Source organism: Carcharodon carcharias, chromosome 26 (genome assembly GCF_017639515.1).
Source record: "Carcharodon carcharias isolate sCarCar2 chromosome 26, sCarCar2.pri, whole genome shotgun sequence".
NCBI classification, from domain to species: Eukaryota; Metazoa; Chordata; class Chondrichthyes; order Lamniformes; family Lamnidae; genus Carcharodon; species Carcharodon carcharias.
The window spans coordinates 21,886,622-21,911,908 of record NC_054492.1 but is presented as its reverse complement, the minus strand read 5'-3'; the positions used below and the strand labels follow the sequence as shown (position 1 = coordinate 21,911,908).

The 25,287-nt window shown below is 44.1% G+C and overlaps 1 protein-coding gene across 1 annotated transcript in view; it reads left to right on the top strand.

Moving 5' to 3' along the window:
* Positions 1 to 25,287, top strand: part of LOC121270041 (very long-chain acyl-CoA synthetase-like) — a 30,767-nt gene that overhangs the window by 2,944 nt on the left and 2,536 nt on the right. The window contains exons 3-8 of the mRNA XM_041175358.1: positions 4,856 to 5,014; positions 8,716 to 8,840; positions 10,547 to 10,741; positions 16,044 to 16,134; positions 17,138 to 17,336; positions 19,239 to 19,336. Of these exons, the coding sequence (XP_041031292.1) occupies positions 4,856 to 5,014; positions 8,716 to 8,840; positions 10,547 to 10,741; positions 16,044 to 16,134; positions 17,138 to 17,336; positions 19,239 to 19,336 (867 nt within the window). The remainder of the gene's footprint in view (positions 1 to 4,855; positions 5,015 to 8,715; positions 8,841 to 10,546; positions 10,742 to 16,043; positions 16,135 to 17,137; positions 17,337 to 19,238; positions 19,337 to 25,287) is intronic.

Genomic DNA, 25,287 nt, shown 5'->3' with positions numbered 1-25,287 from the left:
GAGGGGTCAATAACCAGGGGGCATAGATTTAAGGTAAGAGGTAGAAGGCTAAGAGGGGAGTTGAGAAATTTTTTCACCCAGAGGGTGGTGGGAGCCTGGAACTCACTGCCTCAAAGGGTGGTTGAGTCAGAAACTCTCGTAACATTTAAGAAGTATTTAGATATTCACTTGTGTTGCCATAGACTCCAAGGCTATGGGCCAAGCGCCGGGAAATGGGATCAGTGTAGTCAGAGCTTTGTTGACCGGCGCGGACACGATGGGCTGAACAGCCTCCTTCTGTGCTGTAACCATCTATGAGTCTATGGACAGAGTTAGATTTTTGATAGACAAGGGAGTCAAGGGTTATGGCAGGGGGTGACAGCAAAATGGAGTTCAGACCAAAACCAGATCAGTCTTGATCTAATTGAATGACAGAGCAGGGTCTAGGGGCTGAATAGCCAAATCCCAAGATATTAAAAAGAGTGCAGAGAGCGAGGGGAGTTCATTTTAAAAAGAGCATGGAGAGCAGCTGATTGGTGAGTATTTTTAGTCTTTAAAGTAAAATTAACGTGTTTAGTTTTGTGTTTAGGTCTCTAGCCTTTATTTTTTCTTCCCTAAAAATAGCTTGTTAAGTATAAGATTGATACTGGTGTAAAAATTAATTACAATAAATTGTAAACAGCAGGGGATTCTTCAAGTGTAAAGAGCAGGGATACCAGAGTAATTAATAATAAATAAAATAAAATAGCGATGGCAGGATGGGTGATGTGTTGCTGCTGCAGCATGTGGGTGCTACTGGACACCAAGGTGATCCAGAGCGAACACATCTGTACCAAGTGTTCGCAGCTCAAGGAACTTCAGATCCGAGTTAAGGAGCTGGAGTCCGAGCTGCAGAAATTGCGCCCGTCAGATTAGGTAATTCAAACTTGGTCTGTGATCAGGGACAAGAGGGTGCGACTGCAGGTGAAGCAGGTATGGGGACCCGGGGGTAGCGTTCGAGGAGCCTTGGCCCCTGCAATTGTCCAACACTTACAAGGTTCTTGCAAGCTGTGTGAAATAAAGTGGGGACTGCAGGGAGGATGAGCGAACTGACCATGTCATCGTGGTACAGGGAGCCATTCAAGTGGGGGGAGGAAATGGGAGAGTAGTAGTGGTAGGGGACAGTATAATTATAAATATTAGATACTGTTCTCTGCAGCCGTGAGCATGAGTCCCGAAGGCTGTGTTGCTTGCCCAGTGCCAGGGTGAGGACATCTCCTCAGGGCTGGCGATGAACTTGGAGTGGGAGGGGAGGGATCCAGTTACTGTCGTCCACGTTGGTACCAATGACATTGATAGGACTAGAAAGGAGGTTCTGTTGAAAGAATTTGAACAATTAGGAGCTAAATTAAAAAGCAGAACCTCCAAGGTAATAATCTCAGGAGTACTACCTGAGCCACGGGCAAACTGGCATAAGATAAATAAAGTCAAGGAGTTAAATGCATGGCTCAGAGATTGGTGTGGGAGGAATAGGTTCAGTTCATGGGCACTGGCACCAGTACTGGGGTAGAAGGGAGCTGTTCCGATGGGATGGGCTTCACCTGAACCATGCTGGCACCAGTGTCCTGGCGACTCAAATAACTAGGGCTGTAGAGAGGGTTTTAAACTAAATAGAGGGTGGGAGGGTTCTGGAAAGGGGATACGTACGCTTACAAAGCAAAAGGATATGGCAGCCTTGCAGGGCAGCTATTTAGGTAATGATACCCAGAGAGTGACAGGAAGGGATAGAGTGTACAAATATAAAAAAAAGCAGCAAATAGGGTCAAGAGGAGAAAAAATGATAAGGCAAAAATTAATGGCTCTTAAATGCATGGAGTATTCAGAACAAAATAAATGAATTAACGGCACAAATAGAGGTTAATGGATATGATCTTATAGCCATTACAGAGATGTGGTTACAAGGAGATCAAAGCTGGGAACTAAATATTCAGGGGTATGTGACAGGAAGGAAAGGGTGGTGGGGTAGCATTGTTACTACGAGATGGAATAAGTATGATAGCAAGAAAGGATCTTAAATCAGAAGATGTAGGATCCATATGGGTGGAGGTAAGAAATACAAGGGGAAGAAGACACTGGTGGGAGTAGTCTATAGGCACCCTGACTATATTGTAGGACAGAGAATAAAACAGGAGATAATAAGGGCATGTAAAAAAGGCAGTATATTAACCATGGGTGACTTTAATCTTCATGTAGATTGGGAAAATCACATTGGCAGAGGTAGCCACAAGCAATAATTCATAGAGTGTGTTGGGGCCAGTTTCCTAGAACAATATGTTGTGGATCCAACCAGGGATCAGGCTATTTTGGATCTGGTAATGTGTAATGAGGCAGGTTTCATAAACGATCTCAGAGTAAAAGACCCCCTAGGAAACAGTGACCATAACATGGTAGAATTTAGCATTCAGTTTGAGTGTGAGAAACTTGGGTCAGAAACAACAATGCTAAATTTAACTAAGGGTAATTACAGAGGAATGAGGACAGAGTTGGCTAGAGTGGACTGGGAAAGGAGTTTAGTAGAAAAGACAGTTGATGAACAATGGCAGACATTTAAGAGAATAGTTCATGACTCAAAACAAAGATATATCCCAGTGAGGAAGAAGGCTGCTGGGAAGGGAATAAACCAACCATGGTTAACCAAGGAAGTTAAGGATAGTATCAAATTAAAAGAAAAAACATACAATGTGGCAAAGATTAATGGTAAGCCAGAGGATTGGGAAAATTTTAAAACCAACAAAAGATGACCAAAAAATAATAGAGGGAGAAAATAAACTTTGAAGGTAAACTAGCAAGTAATATAAAAACGGATAGTAAGAGTTTCTTTAAATATATAAAAAAGAAGAGAGAGACCAAAGTGAACATAGGCTCCTTAGAGAATGAGGCTGGGGAAATAATAATGGGGAATTAGGAAATGGCAGAGGAGTTAAATAAATACTTTGCACCAGTCTTCACAGTAGAAGACACTAATGGTATTCCAAAAATGCTAAATAATCATGGGGCAATAGGCAGGTGGTGGAAATAAATGCAATAACTATCACTAGAGAAAAAGTATTAGGGAAACTGATGGGGCTAAAGGCCGATAAGTCCTCTGGATGGGTTGCATCCTAGGATATTAAAGGAAATAGCTGCAGAGATAGTGGGTGCACTGGTAGTAATATTCCAAGAATCCTTAGATTCTGGAGAAGTCCCAGAGGATTGGAGAACGGCCAATGTAACACCCTTATTCAAAAAGGGAGGGAGACAAAAAAACAGGTAACTATCGGCCAGTTAGCTTAACATCTGTCACTGGGAAAATGTTGGAGTCTATTATAAAGGATGTAATAGCAGAGCATTTAGAAATGCATAATCTAATCAAGCAGAGTCTACATGGCTTCATGAAGGGGAAATCATGCCTGACAAATTTATTAGAATTCTTTGAGGAGGTAACAAGCAGGATAGATAAAGGGGAACCAGTAGATGTAATATATTTGGATTTCCAAAAGGCGTTTGATATGGTACCGCACATAAGGCTACTTAATAAGATAAGAGCCCATGGTTTTGGGGGTAGTATATTAGCATGGATAGAGGATTGGTTAACTAATAGAAGACAGAGTTGGGATAAGGGGGGCATTTTCAGGATGGCAACCTGTAACTAGTGGAGTGCCACTGGGATCAGTGCTGTGCCTTCAATTATTTACAATATATATTAATGACTTGGATGAGGGAAGTGAATGTACTATCGCCAAGTTTGCGAATGACACAAAAATAGGTGGGAAGGCAAGTGGCGAGATGACACAAGGAGTCTACAGAGGTATATAGACAGGTTAATTGAGTGGGCAAAAACTTGGCAAATGGAATATAATGTGGGAGAGTGTGCGGATATGCACTTTGGTAGGAAGAATAGAGGAGCTGAATATTACTTAAATGGAGAAAGACTGCAGAAAGTTGCAGCACAGAGGGATTTGGGGGTCCTCGTACATGAGTCCCAAAAAGCCAGCATACAAGTTCAGCAGGTAATAGGAAAGGCAAATGGAATGTTGGCCTTTATTTCAAAGGGAATGGAGTATAAAAATTTGCTAAAACTATACAAGGCACTAGTTAGACCATACCTAGAATACAGTGGACAGTATTCACTTAGGAAAGATATACTGGCATTGGAGGCAGTCCAGAGAAGGTTCACTAGGTTGATCCCGGGTATGGAGGGATTTTCTTATGAGGAGAGGTTAAGTAGGTTGGGCCTGTACTCAATGGAGTTTAGAAGAATGAGAGGTGACCTTATTGAAACATATAAGATTCTTAAGGGGCTTGACAGGGTAGATGATGAGAGGTTGTTTCCCCTTGTGGGAGAGTCTAGGGCCAGAGGGCATAATCTCAGAGTAAGGGCTTACCCATTTAAGACAGAGATGAGAAATTTCTTCTCTCAGAGGATAGTCAATCTGTGGAATTCTTTACCTCAGAGAGCTGTAGAGGCTGGGTTGTTAAGTATATTCAAGGCTGAGATAGACAGATTTTTAATCAGTAAAGAAATCAAGGGTTATGGGGAAAAGGCAGGAAAGTGGAGCTGAGGATGAAGGGCAGAGCAAATTCGAGGGGCCGAATGGCCTACTTCTGCTCCTATGTTTTATGGTCTAAGTTCCTAACTCTCTGTCACAGTGGGGTATTGTGACACACAGTGAAGCTAAACAGTGAGCCCATTTATTTTTTAATGTTGCAGAGTGATGGATCCTTAGCATTGCTTTATGTTCTACCTGTTTGTATAGGGCAGATTTACTCTCTGTATCAGAGGAATTAAATAAGAGGTCTGACAGGTTTTGTGCTGCTGTTACCTGATTTTTGTTCTGATTTTTTTTTTGGTGTAAAGGTTTGCCCAAAGCTGCCATCATGACTCACGGCCGAGTCCATCTTATTGCAACGTTCATTTCTGGATGTGGCCTCTCCAGTAATGATGTTATATACACCTCGCTGCCTCTTTACCATAGCGCTGCTTCCTTGGTTGGCATCGGTGGCTGCATTTGTCTGGGTAGGAGTCTGCATCCAAACTTGCTCTGAACTGCTTTAACCTTGTCCCCTCACCCTGGTATGGCCTGAAATTCCATTTCATTTTTTGCTTCTCTTCTGGGTCCGTTTCAGCTGCAGGAAGTGGGAGGGTCTGACACTACCTGCAAAGCAAAAGAAGGAGAAAGATAAATGAAAATATTAGTAATAGCCCCTTGGTCTAGAGTACAGCATTTCTGTTAATAATAAACCCAGTGCTCAGGAGTTGTAGATCTTTTTGTATAACGTGGATAAGTGTGAAGTTATCCACTTTGGTAGGAAAAACAGAATGGCAGAGCATTATTTAAATGGTGATAGATTGGGAAATGTTGATGAACAAAGGGACCTGGGTGCCCTTGTACACCAATTACTTAAACCAAGCATGCAGGTGCAACAAGCAGTTAAGAAGGCAAATGGTATGTTGGCCTTCATTGCGAGAGGACCTGAGTACAGGAGCAAGGATGTCTTACTGCAGCTGTACAGGGCCTTGGTGAGACCTCAACTAGTGTATTGTGTATAGTCTCCTTACCTAAGAAAGGATGCACTTGCCATAGAGGGAGTGCAGCGAAGGTTCACCAGAACAAGGGGTCACAGTCTCAGGATACGGGCAGACCACTTAGGACTGAGATGAGGAGAAATTTCTTCACTCAGAGTGGTGAATCTATGGAATTCTCTATCACAGAAAGCTGTGGAGGCCAAGTCACTGAATATATTTAAGAAGGAAATAGATTTCTGGACTGTAAAGACTTCTAGAGGTATGGGGAGAGAGCAGGAGTACGGTGTTGAGATAGAGGATCAACCATGATCACATTGAATGACGGAGCAGGCTCGAAGGTCCGAATAACCTCCTGCTGCTCCTATTTTCTATGTTTGCCCCTAAATTAGCTTAAAAAGTGATAACGCACCAACATCTACAGCCCCCCCCCCCCCCCCCCCCACCCCCCCCCCCCCCACCCCCCCCCCGCCACCCCACCCCACCCCTGCAAAGTCAGGCCGTTAGAATGTAGGAAAAAACTAAATCGCTTTGTATAAACTTCCAATAAAGCTGTTACTGAACTATTTCTTACAGCTTCTGTACGAAGAGAGAGGTTGAGAGCAAATCGCCTGTGCCATATACCCCAGAGAGACACTGTGCAATATATTATGACACAGCTGATGATATAGGCTGGGTTGTTCAAATCCCAGAGGGAAACTTGAAACAACTATCATAACCCATTTTTGCAATTTGTATGTTTCACGATGCAGGCTTTTAATTCAGTAGGAATAAGACCACCAATTCTCGAGAGGTTTTTTTATAAAACTAAATTAAACATTTATTAATACAAGAAAGATTGTAAGCACATACATATTTCTATAAAATTACTACTATAATAACTGCAAACATCCCCTAATTAATCTGACACCTCCGTTAAGGCAACAGTAAAACTCATAGATTTTAAAAGACTCCAGGCAAAGCACCTTTGCCTTACGAGTTCAAAATGAGGTTCCTTGCAGACACAGTTGCAGGTGTACAGGCTGGTTAGATCTTAAATGTTTCTACCTTACACACACAAACTCCTTTCTGTTTATACCTAGCTTTTCCTTTGAATGTAAATTTCCTATTGTATGACTAGATTTTTAATTTTACCTCTTCTAACAATAACATTTTCATCTCACTAATTTTATTAGCAATATAAACACATTGCTTGGCATCTCCCAGCTAGGTGCAAGATTTTACACTTTCTTTTGAATGGTTTATTTAAAAATGCAAATTGCCCGTTTGACACCTGTGTAAATCTAATTACCATTTCAAACCTGCTTCTTTCTACACATCAAAGCACCCAGACAAGCTGGCTTTAATCCAATTAAGATATACACAGACACACACACACAGACACAGACACTGCTAAATTCTATTTTAAAAAATAATTTCAAATAACATTATAGACATTAAGATAAAAGCAAAAAACTGCGGATGCTGGAAATCCAAAACAAAAACAAAACTACCTGGAAAAACTCAGCAGGTCTGGCAGCATCTGCGGAGAGGGACACAGTTAACGTTTCACGTCCGCAAGATTCTTCAACAGAACTAAGGAAAAATAGTTGTTTTTTTTTTTTACCTATTTTTCTATTTTTATCTATTTATTTTTTATCTATTTTTCCTTAGTTCTGTTGAAGAGTCATGCGGACGTGAAACATTAACTGTGTCCCTCTCCGCAAATGCTGCCAGACCTGCTGAGTTTTTCCAGGTATTTTTGTTTTTATTATAGACATTAATCCCTTCATGACAAATATAAAATGTGAAAGGGAAGATCAAGAGAGTTCTTGCTCATAGAGTGACAGTTCAAGAATATAGAGGGAAAATATGAAGCTATTTCCCTGACTGCAGTGTTGGGGAACCCTGTGAAATGACCCTGAAACTTTCTGGGTAATTTCAGCAGCAGAACCCTGGAAGTGAAAGGCATCCACTCCTCCTATTTTCCTGGCAGTTCCCCCGGTTTCTCATCTGCTGGGATACGGGACATGGCCGAATTCTCAAAACTTTTTAAGTTCACCCATGAGTGCAGAGTACGAATACTTTATTTTTAAAATAATTTCCTGATGGATCTCAATTGCTCTTTAAGTCCTCACACTATCTCTTTCCTTCACACATTTTGTTTTAAAATTCTCTTCCCAGAACTGAAGGAGAATTGATTTTAACAAATGAGCTATTCTCCTGTGACTCTGAACACATGGATTTGAGACCAAAGGTGAGAAACCAAGTGGGTTACTTACCCACTGAAATCCTGCCTGGGTCCAGTATCTTCAGTTTTCACCTACGTCCCCTGTGATGTGTCTTGTTGATAACCAGACTTTGCTTGGTGTAGGCTGGAGTATCTCTTGCTACCTGACCCTCCCCTACCTCCTGCCATAAAGCTGGCCATTCCAGGTGGGAAGCTGATGAGGCCCAAGAATTAAAATCCCCTGGCTCTCACTAGCAAGATTAGCGGAGATGGGGGCTTTGTGCTCACCCTGCCCCATTTCCTACCTCAACCCACACCGCCCCATCCACCCTAATCTTGCTCCAAGTTAAAATCAAAGCTTTAGTGTGGTGTTAGTCTGAAGGAAGGTTACAGAGCAGGAGCCAAAATGGACATGCTCTGTCCTCATTTTAAAATCCTTATCTTTATATTTTGTGATAAATTCCAATGTTCACATAGCAGTGTTGGCCTTCCCTGGGCTGACAGTGTGACAAGTTAACATGAGCTTAAATGTGGATGTAGGAGTTTGTATTGGGTAAAGCCAGGAGAGGGACACAGACATTTTATTTTTAGTATAGAATAATGACATCCCTCAGCATTACTCAGGAATGAAAAGTAAATAGTTTAATACTCAGAGCTGTAAGATTTTCTGTCCACGCACCGATCATAATTGAGCTGCAAATTCTGAAATATCCACTGTCAGAAAGATAGTAACTGAGTAACCATTGCTGGAGAAGAGCATTAGCCCATCTTGCCCACCTGTCCACTGGATTCTCCTGGTGTATTTCAAATAACCCAGGACCCAGAACAAGAGCGCTGCCTAGACCATTCCTTGACAAGCGCTCAGTCTTACTTGTGGGTAATAACTATTATTTAAATTTCAGTATTTCCATTTTCTCAAAATGACCTGGAGTCCAGAAAAGTGAAGACTGTTTCCTGTTTCTGTTTTATTCCTTTCCTGTGACAGGGGCAACTGTTGTCTTGCGCCGTAAGTTTTCTGTCAGCCAGTTCTGGGATGACTGTCGGAAGTACCATGTGACTGTTATCCAGTATATTGGCGAGGTGTTACGCTATCTCTGCAATGCTCCCAAGGTAAATCAATCCAGGTGTGCGTCATGTGGACAGGTGCCACATGTTCTGTGCTCCCGTCACTGTGGGAGAACATTAAAAGAGCAGAAATCTCATGTCATTGAGAGCAGGAGGTCTTTGTCTATCCACCAATTCTACAAGTGTTGCCCTGACTGCACAAAATGATTCCTACCCAAGTACCATAAAAACTTTCGAGTAAAGACTAGCTGGTCGCTGCCTTTCATCTCTGGGGTTTAGAAGGCAGGAGATATTTTTAAAAGTGTTTCCCACCCCTCTGGTCTTAAAACACATTTAGAGTTCCACAAAATATTTTGAAACTAAATTTGGACGAAAGCATTGCACATTCCACACTAGGGTTGGAAAAATGAAAGTCTGACAGTGAGAGACTTGTACAATAGTTGATGCTGAATTTATTAGTGTTGTTGAGCTTTGGACTAAGGGTACAGTTGTTGCGCAGTTCATGTGTAATCTGATGACTAACTTTTCTGGCTTTTTTTCATTGGACTTCTTGGATGCATGGACTCCAAATTCCTTTGGGTCTGCAGCTTAATCCTGGCAGGAAAAGACAAACGAGAGTGGGAAGCAGAACCAGGCCAGGATAGGGTCTGCCTGATGATCACCCTGTAGCAGGTTTCTCTGTGGGAGAGGAGGGGGTAATGGCAAATGAAAAGAGAGGAGCCAGTGTAATGTCATCATCTGGCAGATATCCTGTGTCTCCTCCCTTCCTCTTTTCTAAATTGGTGTGTGTTTGAGTGAAGCTCTGAAAGCCAAGGCCACCAGCATTTCCCAGGCTGGGATGATGCAACATTCCTGAAGATAATTGGCTCCCTAAGTGGAATCCGCCCTCTTATAATGGTGGCTGGCTTCAAACTCCATTATAAGTTTTAAGCTGGTCCTTTTATCATTGCAACAAGTGCTAAATGTTGCCTTATCCCCCACCCCCCCAACTTGAGGGCAGGGTGCCAGGCAGGGCGCCGGGGTGGGGTGGGGGGGGGAGGTGTGAGGGCAGGCTTGTCCTGATCTCAGAAATTCAAGTGGGATGTGGCTCTGATCAGAGCAGGAGGCTGCAATTTCAGCTTCAGGGAAGGTGTGGCAGGTTTCCCCACAGTCACTTCCTAAAACTTGGAATCCTTGATAATTTCCAAATCTAGGATAGGTTTTCTCAAAGCCGTTGGGCTCTAGTAAGGGTCATGTGGTAGGTCCTGTACTTAACCCAGGGCGTGGGCGTGGGTGTGGGTGTGGGCACAGCTGGCTGCAGCCTCTCTGGTGAAAGTGCTCATACGATGTGGTAAAGGGGAGGCTTCTGACCCAGGAAAGGTTAAAGAATGTGTGTACATCAGGATGGAGTGTGATATGAAAGGAAACTTGAAAACTTTCCTAAACTTTGCTGCTCTCTTCCTCTCGCTGCTGGAGGTTTTGGGTTAGAAAGAGGAATTTGCACAATGTGCCTCTTTTCACAACTTCTCTACATCTCAAAGCGTTTGACCAGCCAATGGGGGACAGTCACTGATGTAAATGTAGGAGATGTGACTGCCGAATAGGTTCCTGCTTCTATCCCAAGGATGCCAGGAGCCACCTAAAGGCGCTGGAATCTGGGCAGGGTGTCTAGAAAGTAACTTTTCCTGTTCCACATTCAAACATAAAGCCTAATTTCTCTTTCAGAATTAAAATGTCTGTCTACATTTTGTCTCAATGATTTAATTTTGTAGAAGAGCAATGATGGAAATCACAAGGTGAGGATGGCAATAGGGAATGGTGCACGGGCAGAGGTCTGGAAGGAGTTTTTAAATCGATTTGGAGACATCCATGTTTGTGAGTTTTATGGTTCAACAGAAGGAAATGTTGGCTTCCTGAACAACGTGGGCAAAATTGGTGCATCAGGGCGGGTAACCTTCCTCACCAGGGTAAGAGAAAGTGTTGTTATTTTATTTATATGTGTCTGAGGGAGAAAGAGAAGTTGACAAATGAATGCTATTTGTTCTCATCTTAGACTAGTCATGTGTACATGTACGTGAAAAACTGACTTGGTTTAAATCGCTGGCTCCTTTGACTTCAGTCCCTGTTGTATCCATTATAGTTACATGGAGGACTGGGCTGTCACATCATAGGAGTGTAAGGTGTTTCTTCCACTCTCTACTAGACATAGTTTGGCACAAACTCCTCTTCACTCAATTTAAAATAATTTATTATTAAAAATGAAAGAACTTTATGTAGATGGAATGGGATTGATTGGAGAGCCAGAGCCAGCATGGCCTCAATGGGCTGAATGGCTTCCTTCTGTGTCAAAATGACTGAGAGATATCAGTGTTAGCACTGAGACTTTCCTTGTTGCCCTCTTTGCATCCATTCTCTTGTACTTCTAGCACAAATTGGACATAGTGCAATGTTCGCAGTGTTATTTTTGTAGGTGACACACACGAGAGGGTGGTGCAGAGTAAAACTCCCTCCATTCTGAAGTGTAACTCCTCTATTCAAGGCAGGAGGGAGACAGAAAGCAGGAATCTACAATGCCAGTTAACATAATATCTGTTGTAGGGAACATGCAAGAATCTGTTTGGGCACTTAGAAAATCTTAATGCAATCAGGCAGAGTCAACGGGAAAGGAAAACTACATTTGAATAATTTAGTAGAGTTCTTTGTGGAAGTGATAAGCAATGTGGATAAAGAGGAACCTGTAGATGTGCTGTACTTGGATTTCCACAAGCATTTGACAAGGTTGCACATCAAATGTTACTGCACAGAATGTGTAGAGGGTACCTGTTAGCATCAATAGAGGACTGGTTAGCAAACAGGAAGCAGAGAGTAGGCATAAATGGGTCATTTCAAGTTGGCCAGAAGTAATGGGTGAAGTGCCACAGGGAGCAGTGCTGGGGCCTCAACTATTTACAATCTTTAACAGTGACTTGGAGGAGGGGACCGATTGTATAGTTGCTAAATTTGCTGATGACACAAAGATAGGTAGGAAAGTAAGTTGTGATGAGGATACAAGGAATCTGCAAAGGTAGCTAGACAGGTTAAGTGAGTGGGCAAAAAAATTGGCAGATGGAGTATAATGTGGAAAAATGTGAACTTGTTCACTTGGGCAGGAAGAATAGAAAATCAGTGTACTATTTAAATGGAGAGAGAGGGTACAGAGGGATCTGGGTGTTCTGGTACATGAATCACAAAAAGTTAGTATGCAGGTGCAGCAAGTGATTAGGAAGGCAAATGGAATGTTGTTGTTTATTACAAGGGGAATGGAATATAAAAGTAGAGAAGTATCACTGCAGCTCTACAGGGCCTTGGTGAGACCACATCTGGAGTATTGTGTACAGTTTTGGTCCCTTTATTTAAGAAAGGATATAATTGCGTTAGAGGCAGTTCAGAGAAGGTTCACTCAAGTGATACCTGGGATAGGGGCATTATTTTATGAGGAAAGGCTGGACAGGGAAATGTTTCTCCAGTGAACAGTGAAGGCAGGGTCAGTGATAATTTTTAAGGCTGAGTTAGATTCTTGAGTGACAAGGGAGTCAAAGGGTATGGGGCAGTGGTAGGCAGCCTGCGAGACACTTTGTTGATTGTTACCCAGGCTCAGAGTTGCCAGATTCCACTGGTTTCTGTCTGTGTAGTTTTTTTCCTATCGGTTTTACTAAAGTGATGCACACACAAAGCAAGGGCACATGAAGTGAGGTACGTGCTGATTGCAGACAACACTGATGCTGAGAGCCGTGTGCTCCCTCTGCATCCAATCAAAGCACTGCCACAGTTCAATCGACATGCCCCGCAGATTCTTCTTCTTGGGGCCATGGTTAGTGCACATGCCCGGTTTCACTAGCCTAGGTTGTCCATCACTGGTATAGGGGGTAGGCAAGAAAGTTTATAGGTACATGAAGACTAGACTCCAGTTTTTTAGGCTGATTTCTCAACACATCGGTCTACACTCATTGGAGTTCAGAAGTTGAACCATGCAAGATTCTGAAGAAGTTTGTCAGGGTAGATGCTGAGAGTTTCCTCTTGTAGGAGAATCTGGAACTAGGGGTCACAGTTTTAAAGTAAGGGGTCTCCCATTTAAGATAGAGATGAGGAGGAATTTCTTCTCTGAACATCATTAATCTTTGGAATTCTCTTCCACAGAGAGCATTGGGTGCTGGGTCATTGACTATGTTCAAGACTGAGTTGGACAGATTTTTGATCTAAAAGGGAGTCCAGGGTTATGGGGGGAATCAGGAAAGTGGAGTTAAGGCCAGGATCAGATCGGCCATGATCTTATTAAATGGCGGAGTAGGCTCAAGGGGCTGCAACTCCTGCTGCTATTTCTTAAGTTTGAATGATGTTTCCTAATCTGGGATGGGCAACAAATGCTGACCTTCCCATCCCCTGAACAAGTTAAAAAAGAGCTAACTATCTGAGTTGTGACAGCACCAAACCCTCCCAGCTGATTTCAAGCACAGGTGGTTTTCAGCGAAAGGTTTCCTCCACTTGAACAACCAAAAGATTTTATTTATAGCAGAATGTTATCCCCTGTTACAAACCAACCCAGCTGATTCTATCAGCCATTTTTCTCCTTATGATTTCACAAAAAAAGACATTTTCAAAATCTTGTTTTGAACTTTTCATGTGGGTGACCCTTTTATCTTCATAAATATTCATAAAAGACCCTTGTGATGGGAGAGTGAAGAATTAGATTGTTGTTTTCTGATTGCCTTCAATGCTTTGTGTATATTATGGATGTTTATTTAATGAGAATTTCTAGTTAATTATTCACTGATACTCTACAGATTTGAGGCACTGCCCTTTGCCTGAAACAGTCCTGAAAGGGGCTCTCTGAGATTACTGAACTCCCGACCACCGGCCCCAAGCCAATTTTTCAATCCTTTGAACTTTTTTATCAACTGAAGAAAGGCAAATCCTTGACCAAGGGGGAATCTGTCAATTGGAAATATTGCCAACCTTGCAGAATCTCACTAGATGTTGCAAAATCATCTCATATTTTCAGTTCTGGCACCTTTCTTAAGCAGAACGTGTTAGGAATATCAAACCTACAAACAGGTTTTGCGGTCTCCTCTACATTGGAGAGACCAAACGCAAACTGGGCAACAGCTTTGCAGAACACCTGCGGAATGTCCGCAAGAATGACCCAAACCTCCCTGTCACTTGCCATTTTAACACTCCACCCTGCTCTCTTGCCCACATGTCTGTCCTTGGCTTGCTGCATTGTTCCAGTGAAGCCCAACGCAAACTAGAGGAACAACACCTCATCTTCCGACTAGGCACTTTACAGCCTTCCGGACTGAATATTGAATTCAACAACTTTAGGTCTTGACCTCCCTCCTCCATTCCCACTCCCTTTCTGTTTCTTCCCCCTTCCTTTTGTTTTTTCCAATAATTTATATAGATTTTTCTTTTCCCACCTATTTCCATTATTTTTAAATCTATGCCTTTTATGCCCTGTTAGTCTTATTTCACCCCACCCCCACTAGAGCTATACCTTGTGTCTCCTGCCATCCATTCTTAATTAGCACATTCTCTTAGATAATATCACCACCTTCAACAACTCTTTGTTCTTTTGTCTGTGACATCTTTTGATTATCTGCTATCACTGCTTGCTTGTCCCTACAACCACCCCCCCTACTTCTCTCCCCCCAACCCCCCCCACTTTAAACCAGCTTATATTTCACTCCGCTCCTATTTTTACTCAGTTCTGTTGAAGGGTCATGAGGACTCGAAACATCAACTCTTTTCTTCTCCGCCAATGCTGCCAGACCTGCTGAGTTTTTCCAGGTAATTCTGTTTTTGTTTTGGATTTCCAGCATCCGCAGTTTTTTGTTTTTATAAACATATTTTTCTGTTTCGCAAAGATTTTCCTTCACATAATGAGTGATATTTATTTCTTTAATGTCTCCTTCGAAGGCTTTTTCTTTCCTTTCTTCCCAAGCATCATTTCCTCGGGCAAACAAAAGCAGGGGCTTGTCCAAAGTTTCAATCACTGGGTAGGGGGGGGTTGGGGGGTGGGGGGGGTGGGGGTGGTCGGTGTGGGGTGGGGGGGGGTGGGACGGCCGGTGCGGGGTGGGGGGGGTTGGGGGGCCGGTGCGGGCGGGGAGGGGGGCCGGTGCGGGCGGGGAGGAGGGGTCGGTGCGGGTGGGGAGGGGTCGGTGCGGGTGGGGAGGGGGGGGGGTCAGTGCGGGGGGAGGGGGGCCGGTGCGGGCGGGGAGTGGGGGTCGGTACGGGGAGGGGAGTGTCGGTGCGTGCGGGGAGGGGGGTGGTCGGTGTGTGCGGGGAGGGGGGGCTCGGTGCGAGCGGGGAGGGGGAGCTGGTGCGGGGGGAGGGGGTCAGTACGGGGAGGGGGCTGTCGGTGCCGGGGAGGGGTTGTCAGTGCCAGGGAGGGTGGAGGGTGGGGGGGTCGGTGGCGGGAAGGGGGGGGGTGTCGATGGCGGGAAGGGGGTTGTCGGTGCCGGGGCGGAGGGGGGTTGTCGGTGCCGGGGAGTGCAGGGGGTGGGAGGGAACGAGCATTTTCATCAATTCCAAAAATTCTGGATTGTCACAAGGTGGCTTAAGGCCTTTGGAACATCATAACCGGGGTCTGTTTGACCCTAACCCTGACCCTAATGCAACATTCATTTCTAATGGTCCCGCTGAATTTAGGTTTCCCGTCTGTCTGAGTCATGCCCCCTCCATTTCCCTGCTGGAGATGGGGGGAGGAACCACTGGTCCCGAGTCCCATCAGCCATTGTAAAGGTTTCCAGAGTTAGCCCAACTCTGCGAAAATTCGGCCCTTTGACCGTGTTTGCTGACCTTTTGTTTCTATGGTTCCTGATTTTTGTGAATTTATCTATTTAAATTTTTTATTCTTTAATGGAATGTAATGTTGCTGGCAAGGTCAGCATTTGTTGTCCACCCCTAATTGCCCTTGAACTGAGTGGCTGCTAGGCCATTGCGGAGGGCAGTTAAGAGTCAACCACATTGCTCTGGGTCTGGAGCCACATGTAGACCAGACCAGGTAAGGACAGCAGATTTCTTTCCTTAAAGGACATTAGTGAACGAGATGGGTCTTTACAACAATCGATAGTTTCATGGTCACCATTGCTGAGACTTGCTTTACATTCCAGATTTACTAATTGAATTTAAATTCCATGGTGGTGTTGTTCCATCTTTTATTCAAATATTGTACCACAAATATAATCCTCTGACATTAACACTAAGTTAATCTACCAGTATCTTCTCTCCCAGAAACTCATGCCATTTCAACTGGTTAAATATGATGCTGAACGGGAAGCACCTGTGCGAGACTCCAATGGTCACTGCATTGAAGTTGCTAAAGGTAATAGTTTGTACATTTTCCTGCTACACTGTGAGATTTCTCTATAATGCTTCTTCCCTCCTTGCAGAGATTAATGTCTTGAGTTTATAAAATTCTACCTCTATGTCTAGCGGCTCTCAGTGATCACAAGCAAAATTATTCTGATAAGATCTTAACAACTGCAGAAACCCAAAACAAAAAGTTATCATGGACAGTATGAGAACCTGAAGGAGGGTGGGAAGACACCTCTCAGTTACATTGAAAAATGCACAGCTTAGATGGTTCAACAGTTTTTGTAGACTGGCCTTTTAATTAATACTCCAAAAAGAAACCTGATTACCAGCCTGACTTGTAAACAGGGAACTTATTGCCAAATTTTGTTAATATTTAATCATTATCCTATCGATCTTGCTGAGAAGGTAATGGGAGATCAGAGGTCTGTAGCGTGAGATTGGATCATTACCTTTCAACAATCCTCTTTGTAAATGGAATCTCTCAAAGTGACAGAAAGATTTGATGTTATCTTTTGCCAGACCTGTAGAACTGGTTTATAAACACTCGAAGGCAACTTTATAATTAGAAACCAAAACACAAAATGCTGGAAAATCTGTGAAGACAAAAAAAACAAGTTTTGAGTGCAGATTCCTGTCCTGTTCCAATGAAGGACACTCTCCCAGAAATGTTAACTTGTTCTCTCCTTTTTCTGTGTTTTGTATTTCCAACTTTGTAAACCTAGAATGAGAAAGAAAAACAGCATTTCCTGCTTTTAAAATCTCTACAAATGACTATTGTTTTTATTCATTGATGGGATGTGGGTGTCACTGGCTAGGCCAGCATTTATTGCCCTTGAGAAGGTGGTGGTGAGCTGCCTTCTTGCTGCAGTCTGTGTGGTGTAGGTACACCCACAGTGCTGCTAGAAATTTTTAATTCTGCTCCTGGAGGGTTATAGTGCAAGTTATAAATGTTATTATTGAGGGAAATTACTTCACTCGTCCAATGTCTTGACTGTTTGATGTCTTGACAGGAGAGACTGGGCTCCTCATTGCAAAAATCACAACCAAAACCCCATTCATTGGGTATGCAGGAAGCAGAACCCAAACTGATAAAAAGCATTTGAGGGATGTGTTCAGCAAAGGAGACCTTTACTTCAACAGCGGAGACCTCTTGATGCTTGACCATGACAATTTCATCTACTTCCAGGACCGAATTGGAGACACGTTCAGGTCAGAGGCACAGGAGGCTTTGTCCCAGACTGGAGGCTGTGCTTTCCTTTAACAAGGTTTTATAATTCCCAGATGGCTTCATATTCTAATCAAGGGAATTATAGTTCTTTTGAAAAATTGGTTTGAAAGCTATGTTCAGCGTATAAGCCAAATCACCAACAATAAAACTGGAGCAAATGGGTACAGAGTGTGAACAGCATTCGCACAGCTTCATTACTGCATAATATTAATTTCACCTGATTATTGCAGTTCCCATATTCTGGGTAAAACCAATGTGTTTATGAAGATTTGTTTTTGATGATCAATATTTCACTTGCTGCAGAGATTTTATCAACACCTGGGCCAGAATTCCACGCTCCCGGCTGGCGGGTTTTTAGATGGGGGGTGGGGGGGGGAGGGTGGGAGGGGGGAGGGGGGGTGGTGTGTGAAATTGCAGGAACGGGATTCCCTCTGGTTTCCTGCCCGTCCTGACCACGCAGGGTGGGCTAGGCCACGGACAGGAAGACCACCCTTTGTTCCAATGAGGTCCTTAAATGGCCAATTATTGGCAACTTATGGGTCAGGCGGGAGGATTTACCTGGTGTGAGGGAAGCCCCAAGAAAGAATGGACTGAGGTCTCAGGCAGGGAGAGTGGTGGTGTGGGGACCTCCATCAGAAGTCCCCTTCTGGCTGCGGGTGCTTCCCCCTTTAAGGTCCAGTGGCTGCTGGACCTCCCTACCCCGCCCCCCCCCACCCTACCCCCGCCTCTTCCCCCAACACCCTGATCGCCCCCTTTGCGCTACCCACCACCCCCCCAGGCTTCCATACTTTCTCCGCCCTGGGACCTCTTAAACTTACCTTGTCCTCTATTCCTGGCTTAGGAGTGTTGCTGCATTCTCCCTCCAGTCCGCTGCAGATCTTGCCACTGTAGGACCTGGAGAGTTGCTGGCCAATCAGATTTTGCCAGCAGCTTCCCAAGGCAGGACCTTATCCCAAGTGAGGGGCAGAGGTCCCGCCTGTAGCCATTTGACACGTGTTCACGTGTGAAGAGGCCAGGGAGCATCCCTGCCAACTCTTCAGATGGCGGGAAGGGACACCCCACCGTCCGAAAAATTCAGGCCCTGGGGTAGAAATAAACAGGTGGACTTCACACAATTGATGGGGAACTGGGCTGGCGTTAGTGCCCTTTCAGATCCACACTGCCTCCATGTGCAACCTCCCTCCAGGGAGGAGCGATTACTGAATATTCACACGGGCACACTTCCATCTGGAAATGCAAACTCCTGCCCCCATCCCTAACGCCTCATGGGTATCTGCTGCTTTGTAAAGCTTTTGAAACCCATGTGAGGATATAGAGAGAAAATTGGTGGCCAAATGTCATTTAAAAATGGTCGAAGGCACCGGAATTCTCGACCAAGAAGAGTGTCAGATTGAAACTCTGGAAGGATGTTCATTTGTTTACCTGAACCAGTTAGTGCCGATCTTTCCTCTTGTGAGTAACATTGCAGCTGTCCACTTGCCCTGTCCTCCTGAGGTGGCAGGATAGGTGAGTAAATAAACATTCCCCCTTATCCAGGTACTCCCCAGTGGAGATGATCTGGTTTGTCATGAGTTGCATTGGTTCATGTTCTCATGGAGAGTCTGTCACTGAGTTGTCATGAGACAGACAATGGGTTTACATAGTGGGCTTCACTTACCACTGTGGACACTCATGCAAAGATGGAACTGATCCATTTCATTATCGCCTGATAACACTGACCTTTTCAAAGAGCCCTATTCAGCGGATCTCCCCTCTTGTCAAGAAGACTGTGAGGTGGCTTAGTCAGAGCCCACACAATGGATAAAAGTAACATGTGTGAGTCTGTGAATCAGAATGTTTTAACTCACTTCTGCTAGTTTTAAATAACTGGTCTTTACTTTTAGATGGAAGGGGGAGAATGTGTCCACCACTGAGGTGGCTGATATTCTGTCGACATTAGATTTTGTCCAGGAGGTTTGTGTTTATGGAGTGATGGTTCCAGGTAAGAGTCCTGATGCATAATGTACGTCTCAAGTCATCAGTAAAGCCAACCCTTGACCACTCTGTCCTGGCAAGGAAACACCCCATCTCCAGCCTCCCTATCCTGACTAAAGTCCTTGAATGTGTTGCTATCTCCCAAATCCATTCCCATTTTTTCATGGAACTCAATATTTGAATGCCTCCAATCGACTTTCTGCCCCGCCACAGTTTTGAAATGGCTCTTAACAAAGTCACAAATAGATTCTATGTGACTGTGACAAAGGTAAACTTTCCCTCATCCTTCTCGACCTGTCTGCAGCCTTTGACGTGGTCGACCACACCACCCTCCTCTAAGCCCTCCCTACTGTCGTTCAGCTGGCTGGCACTGCTCTCACCTGCTTCCATTCTCATCTATCTAATCGTAGCCAGAGAACCACTTGTAATGGCTTCTCTTTGTGCTCCCACACCGTTACCTCAGGTGTCCCCCAAGGATCTATCCTTGGTCCCTTCCTCTTTCCTATCTATTGCTGTGCCTTGGTGACATCATCATCGAAAAACACAATGTCAGTTTTCACATGTACACTGACAACAGCCAGTTCAACCTCACCTCCCCGTCTCTGCAACCCTTCAGTGTCTCTGTTAGAATGCTCATCTGAGTGATTGTGCTACCTGAGCCAACATTTCCTCTAGTTAAGCATCAGAAAGACTGAAGCCGTTGCCTTAATTCCCAAGCCCCACCCCCATGCCAAACTCCACTCCCACACCACAGGTTCCAATCCCCCTTCCTGGCCACTGTTTCAGGCTGAAGCAGACGGATCACTTGCATCACCAAGACTCCATCACCAAGACCTCAACTGTCTATTTCCACCTCTGTAACATTGTCCTTTTATACAAGATCCTGACCTTCCTGCCACTTGCCACTTCAATTCACCGTCTTGCTCTCATGCTCATATTTCTGTCCTCAACTTGCTACAACCTTCCAGTGAAGCCCAACGCAAGCTGGAAGAACATCATCTCTTCCAATTAGACACTTTACAACCTTCTGGACTCCAAATTGAGTTCAACAACTTCATTTTGATTACCCCTCACCCCACGAGTGCTAGTCTGTATCTTGTTCTCATGTTTTGCTTTGCGACAGTGCTGACACTTTCTCTGCTATTAACACATTCTCCTATTTAGTCTTCAAACAGTGCTGACCTTTATTCTGCTGTTAACACCTACACTGGGCCAAAACTTTCATCCTTAATACTATCATTACCACTCTCTTTGCCTATTGTCCCAAGACATCTTCATCATTTAACCTCCCTCACCCTCTAACCTATCCCTGACCCTCTCTTTTTGCTCCACCTGCCTCTCCTCCACATTTTCAACAGCATAAGACCCATCACATTTCTACCTCTCTCCTGTTCTGAAGAAGTCATACTGGACTCAAAACATAGAAAATAGAAGCAGGAGTAGGTTATTCAGTCCTTCGAGACTGCTCTGCAATTCAATATGATCGATGCTGATCCCCTATCTCAATGCCTTGCTCCACACCCTCCCCATACCGGTTTATGCCTTTATAGTCCAGAAATCTATCTATTTCCTTCTTAAAAATATCCAGTGACTTGGCCTCCACATCCTTCTGTGGTAGAAAATTCCGCAGGTTCACCACCCTCTGAGTGAAGAAGTTTCTCTTCATCTCAATCCTAAATACAAACATATGAACAAGGAGCAGGAGTAGGCCATTCAGCCCCTCGAGCCTGCTCCGCCATTTAATAGGATCACGGCTGATCAAATCTGCATCCCACCTATCCCCGATAACCTCTCACCCCCTTGCTTACCAAGAAACAATCCACCCCTGCCTTAAAAAGATTCAAAGACTCTGTTTCCACCCCCTTTTCAGGTGGAGAATTCCATAGACTCATGAACCCTCTGAGAGAAAAAATTACACCTCATCTCCATTTTAAATGGGCAACCCCTTATTTTTAAACAGTGACCCCTAGTTCTAGATTCTCCCATAAGAGGTCTATCCTGTATCCTGAGGCTATGACCCCTTATTCTAGACCCCTCAGCCAAACAAAACATCATCCTTGCACCCAGTCTGTTCATCCTTGTCAGAATTTTATATGTTTCAATGAGATCTCCTCTCATTTTTCTAAACTCCAGTGAACACAGGCCTAGTCGGCCCAACCTTTTCTCATATGACAATCCTGCCATCCCAGGAATCAGTCTGGTGAACCTTTGCTGCACTCCCTCTATGGCAAGTATATCCTTTCTTAGGTAAGGAGACCAAAACTGCACATCATACTCCAGGTGTGGTCTCTCCAAGGCCCTGTACAGCTGCAGTAAGACATCCTTGCTCCTATACTGAAGTCCTGTCACAATGAAGGCCAACATACCATTTGCCTTCTTAACTGCTTGTTACACCTGCATGCTTGCTTTCAGTGATTGGTGTACAAGGACACCCAGGTCCTTTTGTACATCAACATTTCCTAATCTATCACCATTTAAATAATACTCTGCCTTTCTGTTTTTCCTACCAGAGTGGATAACTTCACACTTATCCACCTTATACTGCATCTGCCATGTACTTGCCCACTCACTCTCAACTTGTCTAAATCACCCTGAAGCCTCTTAACAACCTCCTCACTGCTCACATTCCCACCAAGTTTCATATCATCAGCAAACGTGGAAATATTACATTTGGTCCCCTCACCCAAATCATTGACACCTATTGTGAATAGCTGGGGCACAAGCACCGATCCCTGCGGTACCCCACTAGTCACCACCTGCCACTCCGACAAAGACCCATTTATTCCTATTCTCTGTTTATTGTCTGCTAACCAATCCTTTATAATAGACTATCATTTTCCCTACTACTGATGTTAGGCTAACTGGTTTGTAATTCATTGCTTTCTCCTTCCCTCCTTTTTTAAATAGTGGGGTTACGTTTGATATTCTCCAATCTGCCGGGACTGTTCCAGAATCTACAGAATTTTGGAAGATGACATCCAACACATTCAGTATTTCCGTGGCCTCCTGCTTTAGTATCCTGGGACGTAGATTATCGGGCCCTGGGGATTTATCGGCTTTCAGTCCCATTAATTTCTCCAGCACTATTGTTTTAATAATACTAATTTCCTTCAATTCCTCCTTCTCGCTAGACCTTTGGTTCCCTAACATTTCTGGGAAGTTATTTGTGTCTTTCTCTGTGAAAACAGAACTAAATTAGTTGTTTAATTGCTCTGCCATTTCCTTGTTCTCTATTGTAAATTCTACTGCTTTAGACTGTAAGGGACCTACATTTGTCTTCATTAATCTTTATCTTCTTACATACTTATGGAAGCTTTTACAGTCTGCTTGTATGTTCCTTGGAAGTTTACTCTCATGCTCTATTTTCCCCCTTAATCAATCCCTTGGTCCTCCTTTGCTGAATTCTAAACTGCTCCCAATCCTCAGGCTTGCTACTTTTTCTAGCAACTTTATGTGACCCCTCTTTGGATCTAAGACTATCCTTAATTTTTTTTTGCTAGCCATGTTGGGTCGCTTTTCCTGTTGTGTTTTTGTGCCAGAAAGGAATGTATAACTGTTGCAATGCATACATTTATTCCTTAAATATTAGCCATTGCCTATCCACCATGCCTTTTAATGAAATTCCTCAATCTATCTCAGCCAACTCACACCTCGTAGTTTCCTTTGTTAAGACTTGGGACCCTAATTTCAGATGGGACTACTTCACTTTCCATCCTAATGAAGAATTCTATCATGTTATGGTCACTGTTCACTAAAGGACCCCACACAACAAGATTATTAATTAACAAAATTACCTGGAAAAACTCAGCAGGTCTGGCAGCATCGGCGGAGAAGAAAAGAGTTGACGTTTCGAGTCCTCATGACCCTTCGACAGAACTAGGTGAAACGTCAACTCTTTTCTTCTCCGCCGATGCTGCCAGACCTGCTGAGTTTTTCCAGATAATTCTGTTTTTGTTATCGATTTCCAGCATCCGCAGTTTTTTGTTTTTAAGGTTATTAATTAACCCCTTCTCATTGCACAATGCCAAATCCAGGATAACCTGTTCCCTAGTTGGTTCCTTGACAAACTGGTCTAAAAAAAACCACACCCATGTCTTGTACACACTCCAGGAATTCGTTTACACTGTTAATTTGCCTACCTTATTGTGAATGCTCCATGCATTCAGATACAATGCCTTTTGACTTGCCTTTTTAATGTTTTTACATATTTTTTGTACTATGGCCCAATTTGCTGTTATCCATTTTTTCATCTGCCTTCCACTTTTGCTTTCAACTTTTCTGTCTTTCATTTCTATCTTTGTTTCCCTCTCGTGTATTTCCCCGCTCAGGTTCCCATCCCCCTGACAATCTAGTTTAAACCCTCCCCCGCAGTCCGAGTGAATACCCCTGTGAGGATATCGGTCCTGGTCCTGCTGAGGCACAACCCGTCCAGCTTGTCTAGGTTCCATCTTCCCCAGAATCGGTCCCAATGCCTCAGGAATCTAAATCCCTTCCTCTTACACCATCTACCCAGCCGCGCATTCATCTGGTCTATTCTCCAATTCCTGATCTCCCCAGCACATGGCACTGGGAGTAATCCTGAGATTACTATTCATGAGGTCCTGCTTTTTATTTCCTAGCTCTCTATATTCTGCTTTCAGGACCTCATCCCTCTTTTTCCCTATGTCTTTGGTACTACTATGGACCATGGCCTCTGGCTGTTCACCACCCCGACCCCCTCTTCAGAATGCCCTGCAGCCACTCACTGACATCCTTGAACCTGGCACCAGGGAGGCATTGTACCATCCTGGTGTCACATCTGTAACCACAGAAACTACTATCTGTTCCCCTTACAACAGAATCCCTTATCACTATTGCTGTTCCACCTCCCCACCCACCCCTCCCCGTGCAGCTGACACACTCGTGGTGCTAAGGACTTGACTCTTGCTGTCTTCTCTGAGAAACCATCTCCCCCGGCAGTGTCCAAAACGGAAAATCGGCTAGAGAGGGCGATGGACCCAGTGAACTCCTGCACTACCTGCCTAGTGTCTTTACTCTGTCTGGCAGTTACCTATTCCCTTTCTGCCTGTGCACTCTTTCCCTGCAGTGTGACCACACTATCCATGAAGATCTCATCCTTGCGGATGCTCCACAGTGACTCCAGCCACAGCTCCAGCTCCGAAACTAGGATTTTGAGTGGCTACAGCTGGAGACACTTCCTGCACACCTGGTCGTCCTGGACACTGGAAGTGTCCCTGACTTCCCACATCGTGCAGGAGGAGCATTTCACTTGGCCGTGCTGCTCTACCATGACCTACTCCAGTGTAGACAAAAACGTTAACTCTGTTTCTGTCTCTGAGTTTTTCCAGCACTTTCTGTTTTTATTTCGGATCTCCTGCATCTGCAGTATTTTGTTTTCATTCTAAGGTGAGATGCTCGGAACTGCTGTCAGTAAATTCTGACCCCTGTGCATTTTCAGCTGCCATTGCTCCATCATTGGTGGCCATACCTTCACGCTCTGAAATTCCCTCCCTAAAACCACCTCCTCTCCTCCTCCTTTAACACTTGCTTTGCAAGTTACCCTTTTGAACAAGCTTTTAGTCACATGTCTTAATGTCTCTTCCTTTGGCTTAGAGTCAGTTTCTGTCTGACTCTGCTCCTTCGCATCTCAGTTTTAAATGTGTCCCCTTATTCTGTAACTATGTCCCCTAGTTCAAGGTTCCCCCAATAGTGGAAACATCTTCTCAACATCTACCCTGTCAAGCCCCCTCAGAATCTTGTACATTTCAATAAGATCACCCCTCGTTCTTCTAAACTCTAATGAATAAAGGCCTAACCTGTTTAGCTGTTCTTGATAAGGCAACCCCTTCATCCCAGGAATCAGCCTAGTGAATCTCTCTTGAACTGCCTCCAATGCCAATATCTCCTTTCTTAAATACAGGGACCAAAACTGTACACAGTACTCCGGGTGCCGCCTCA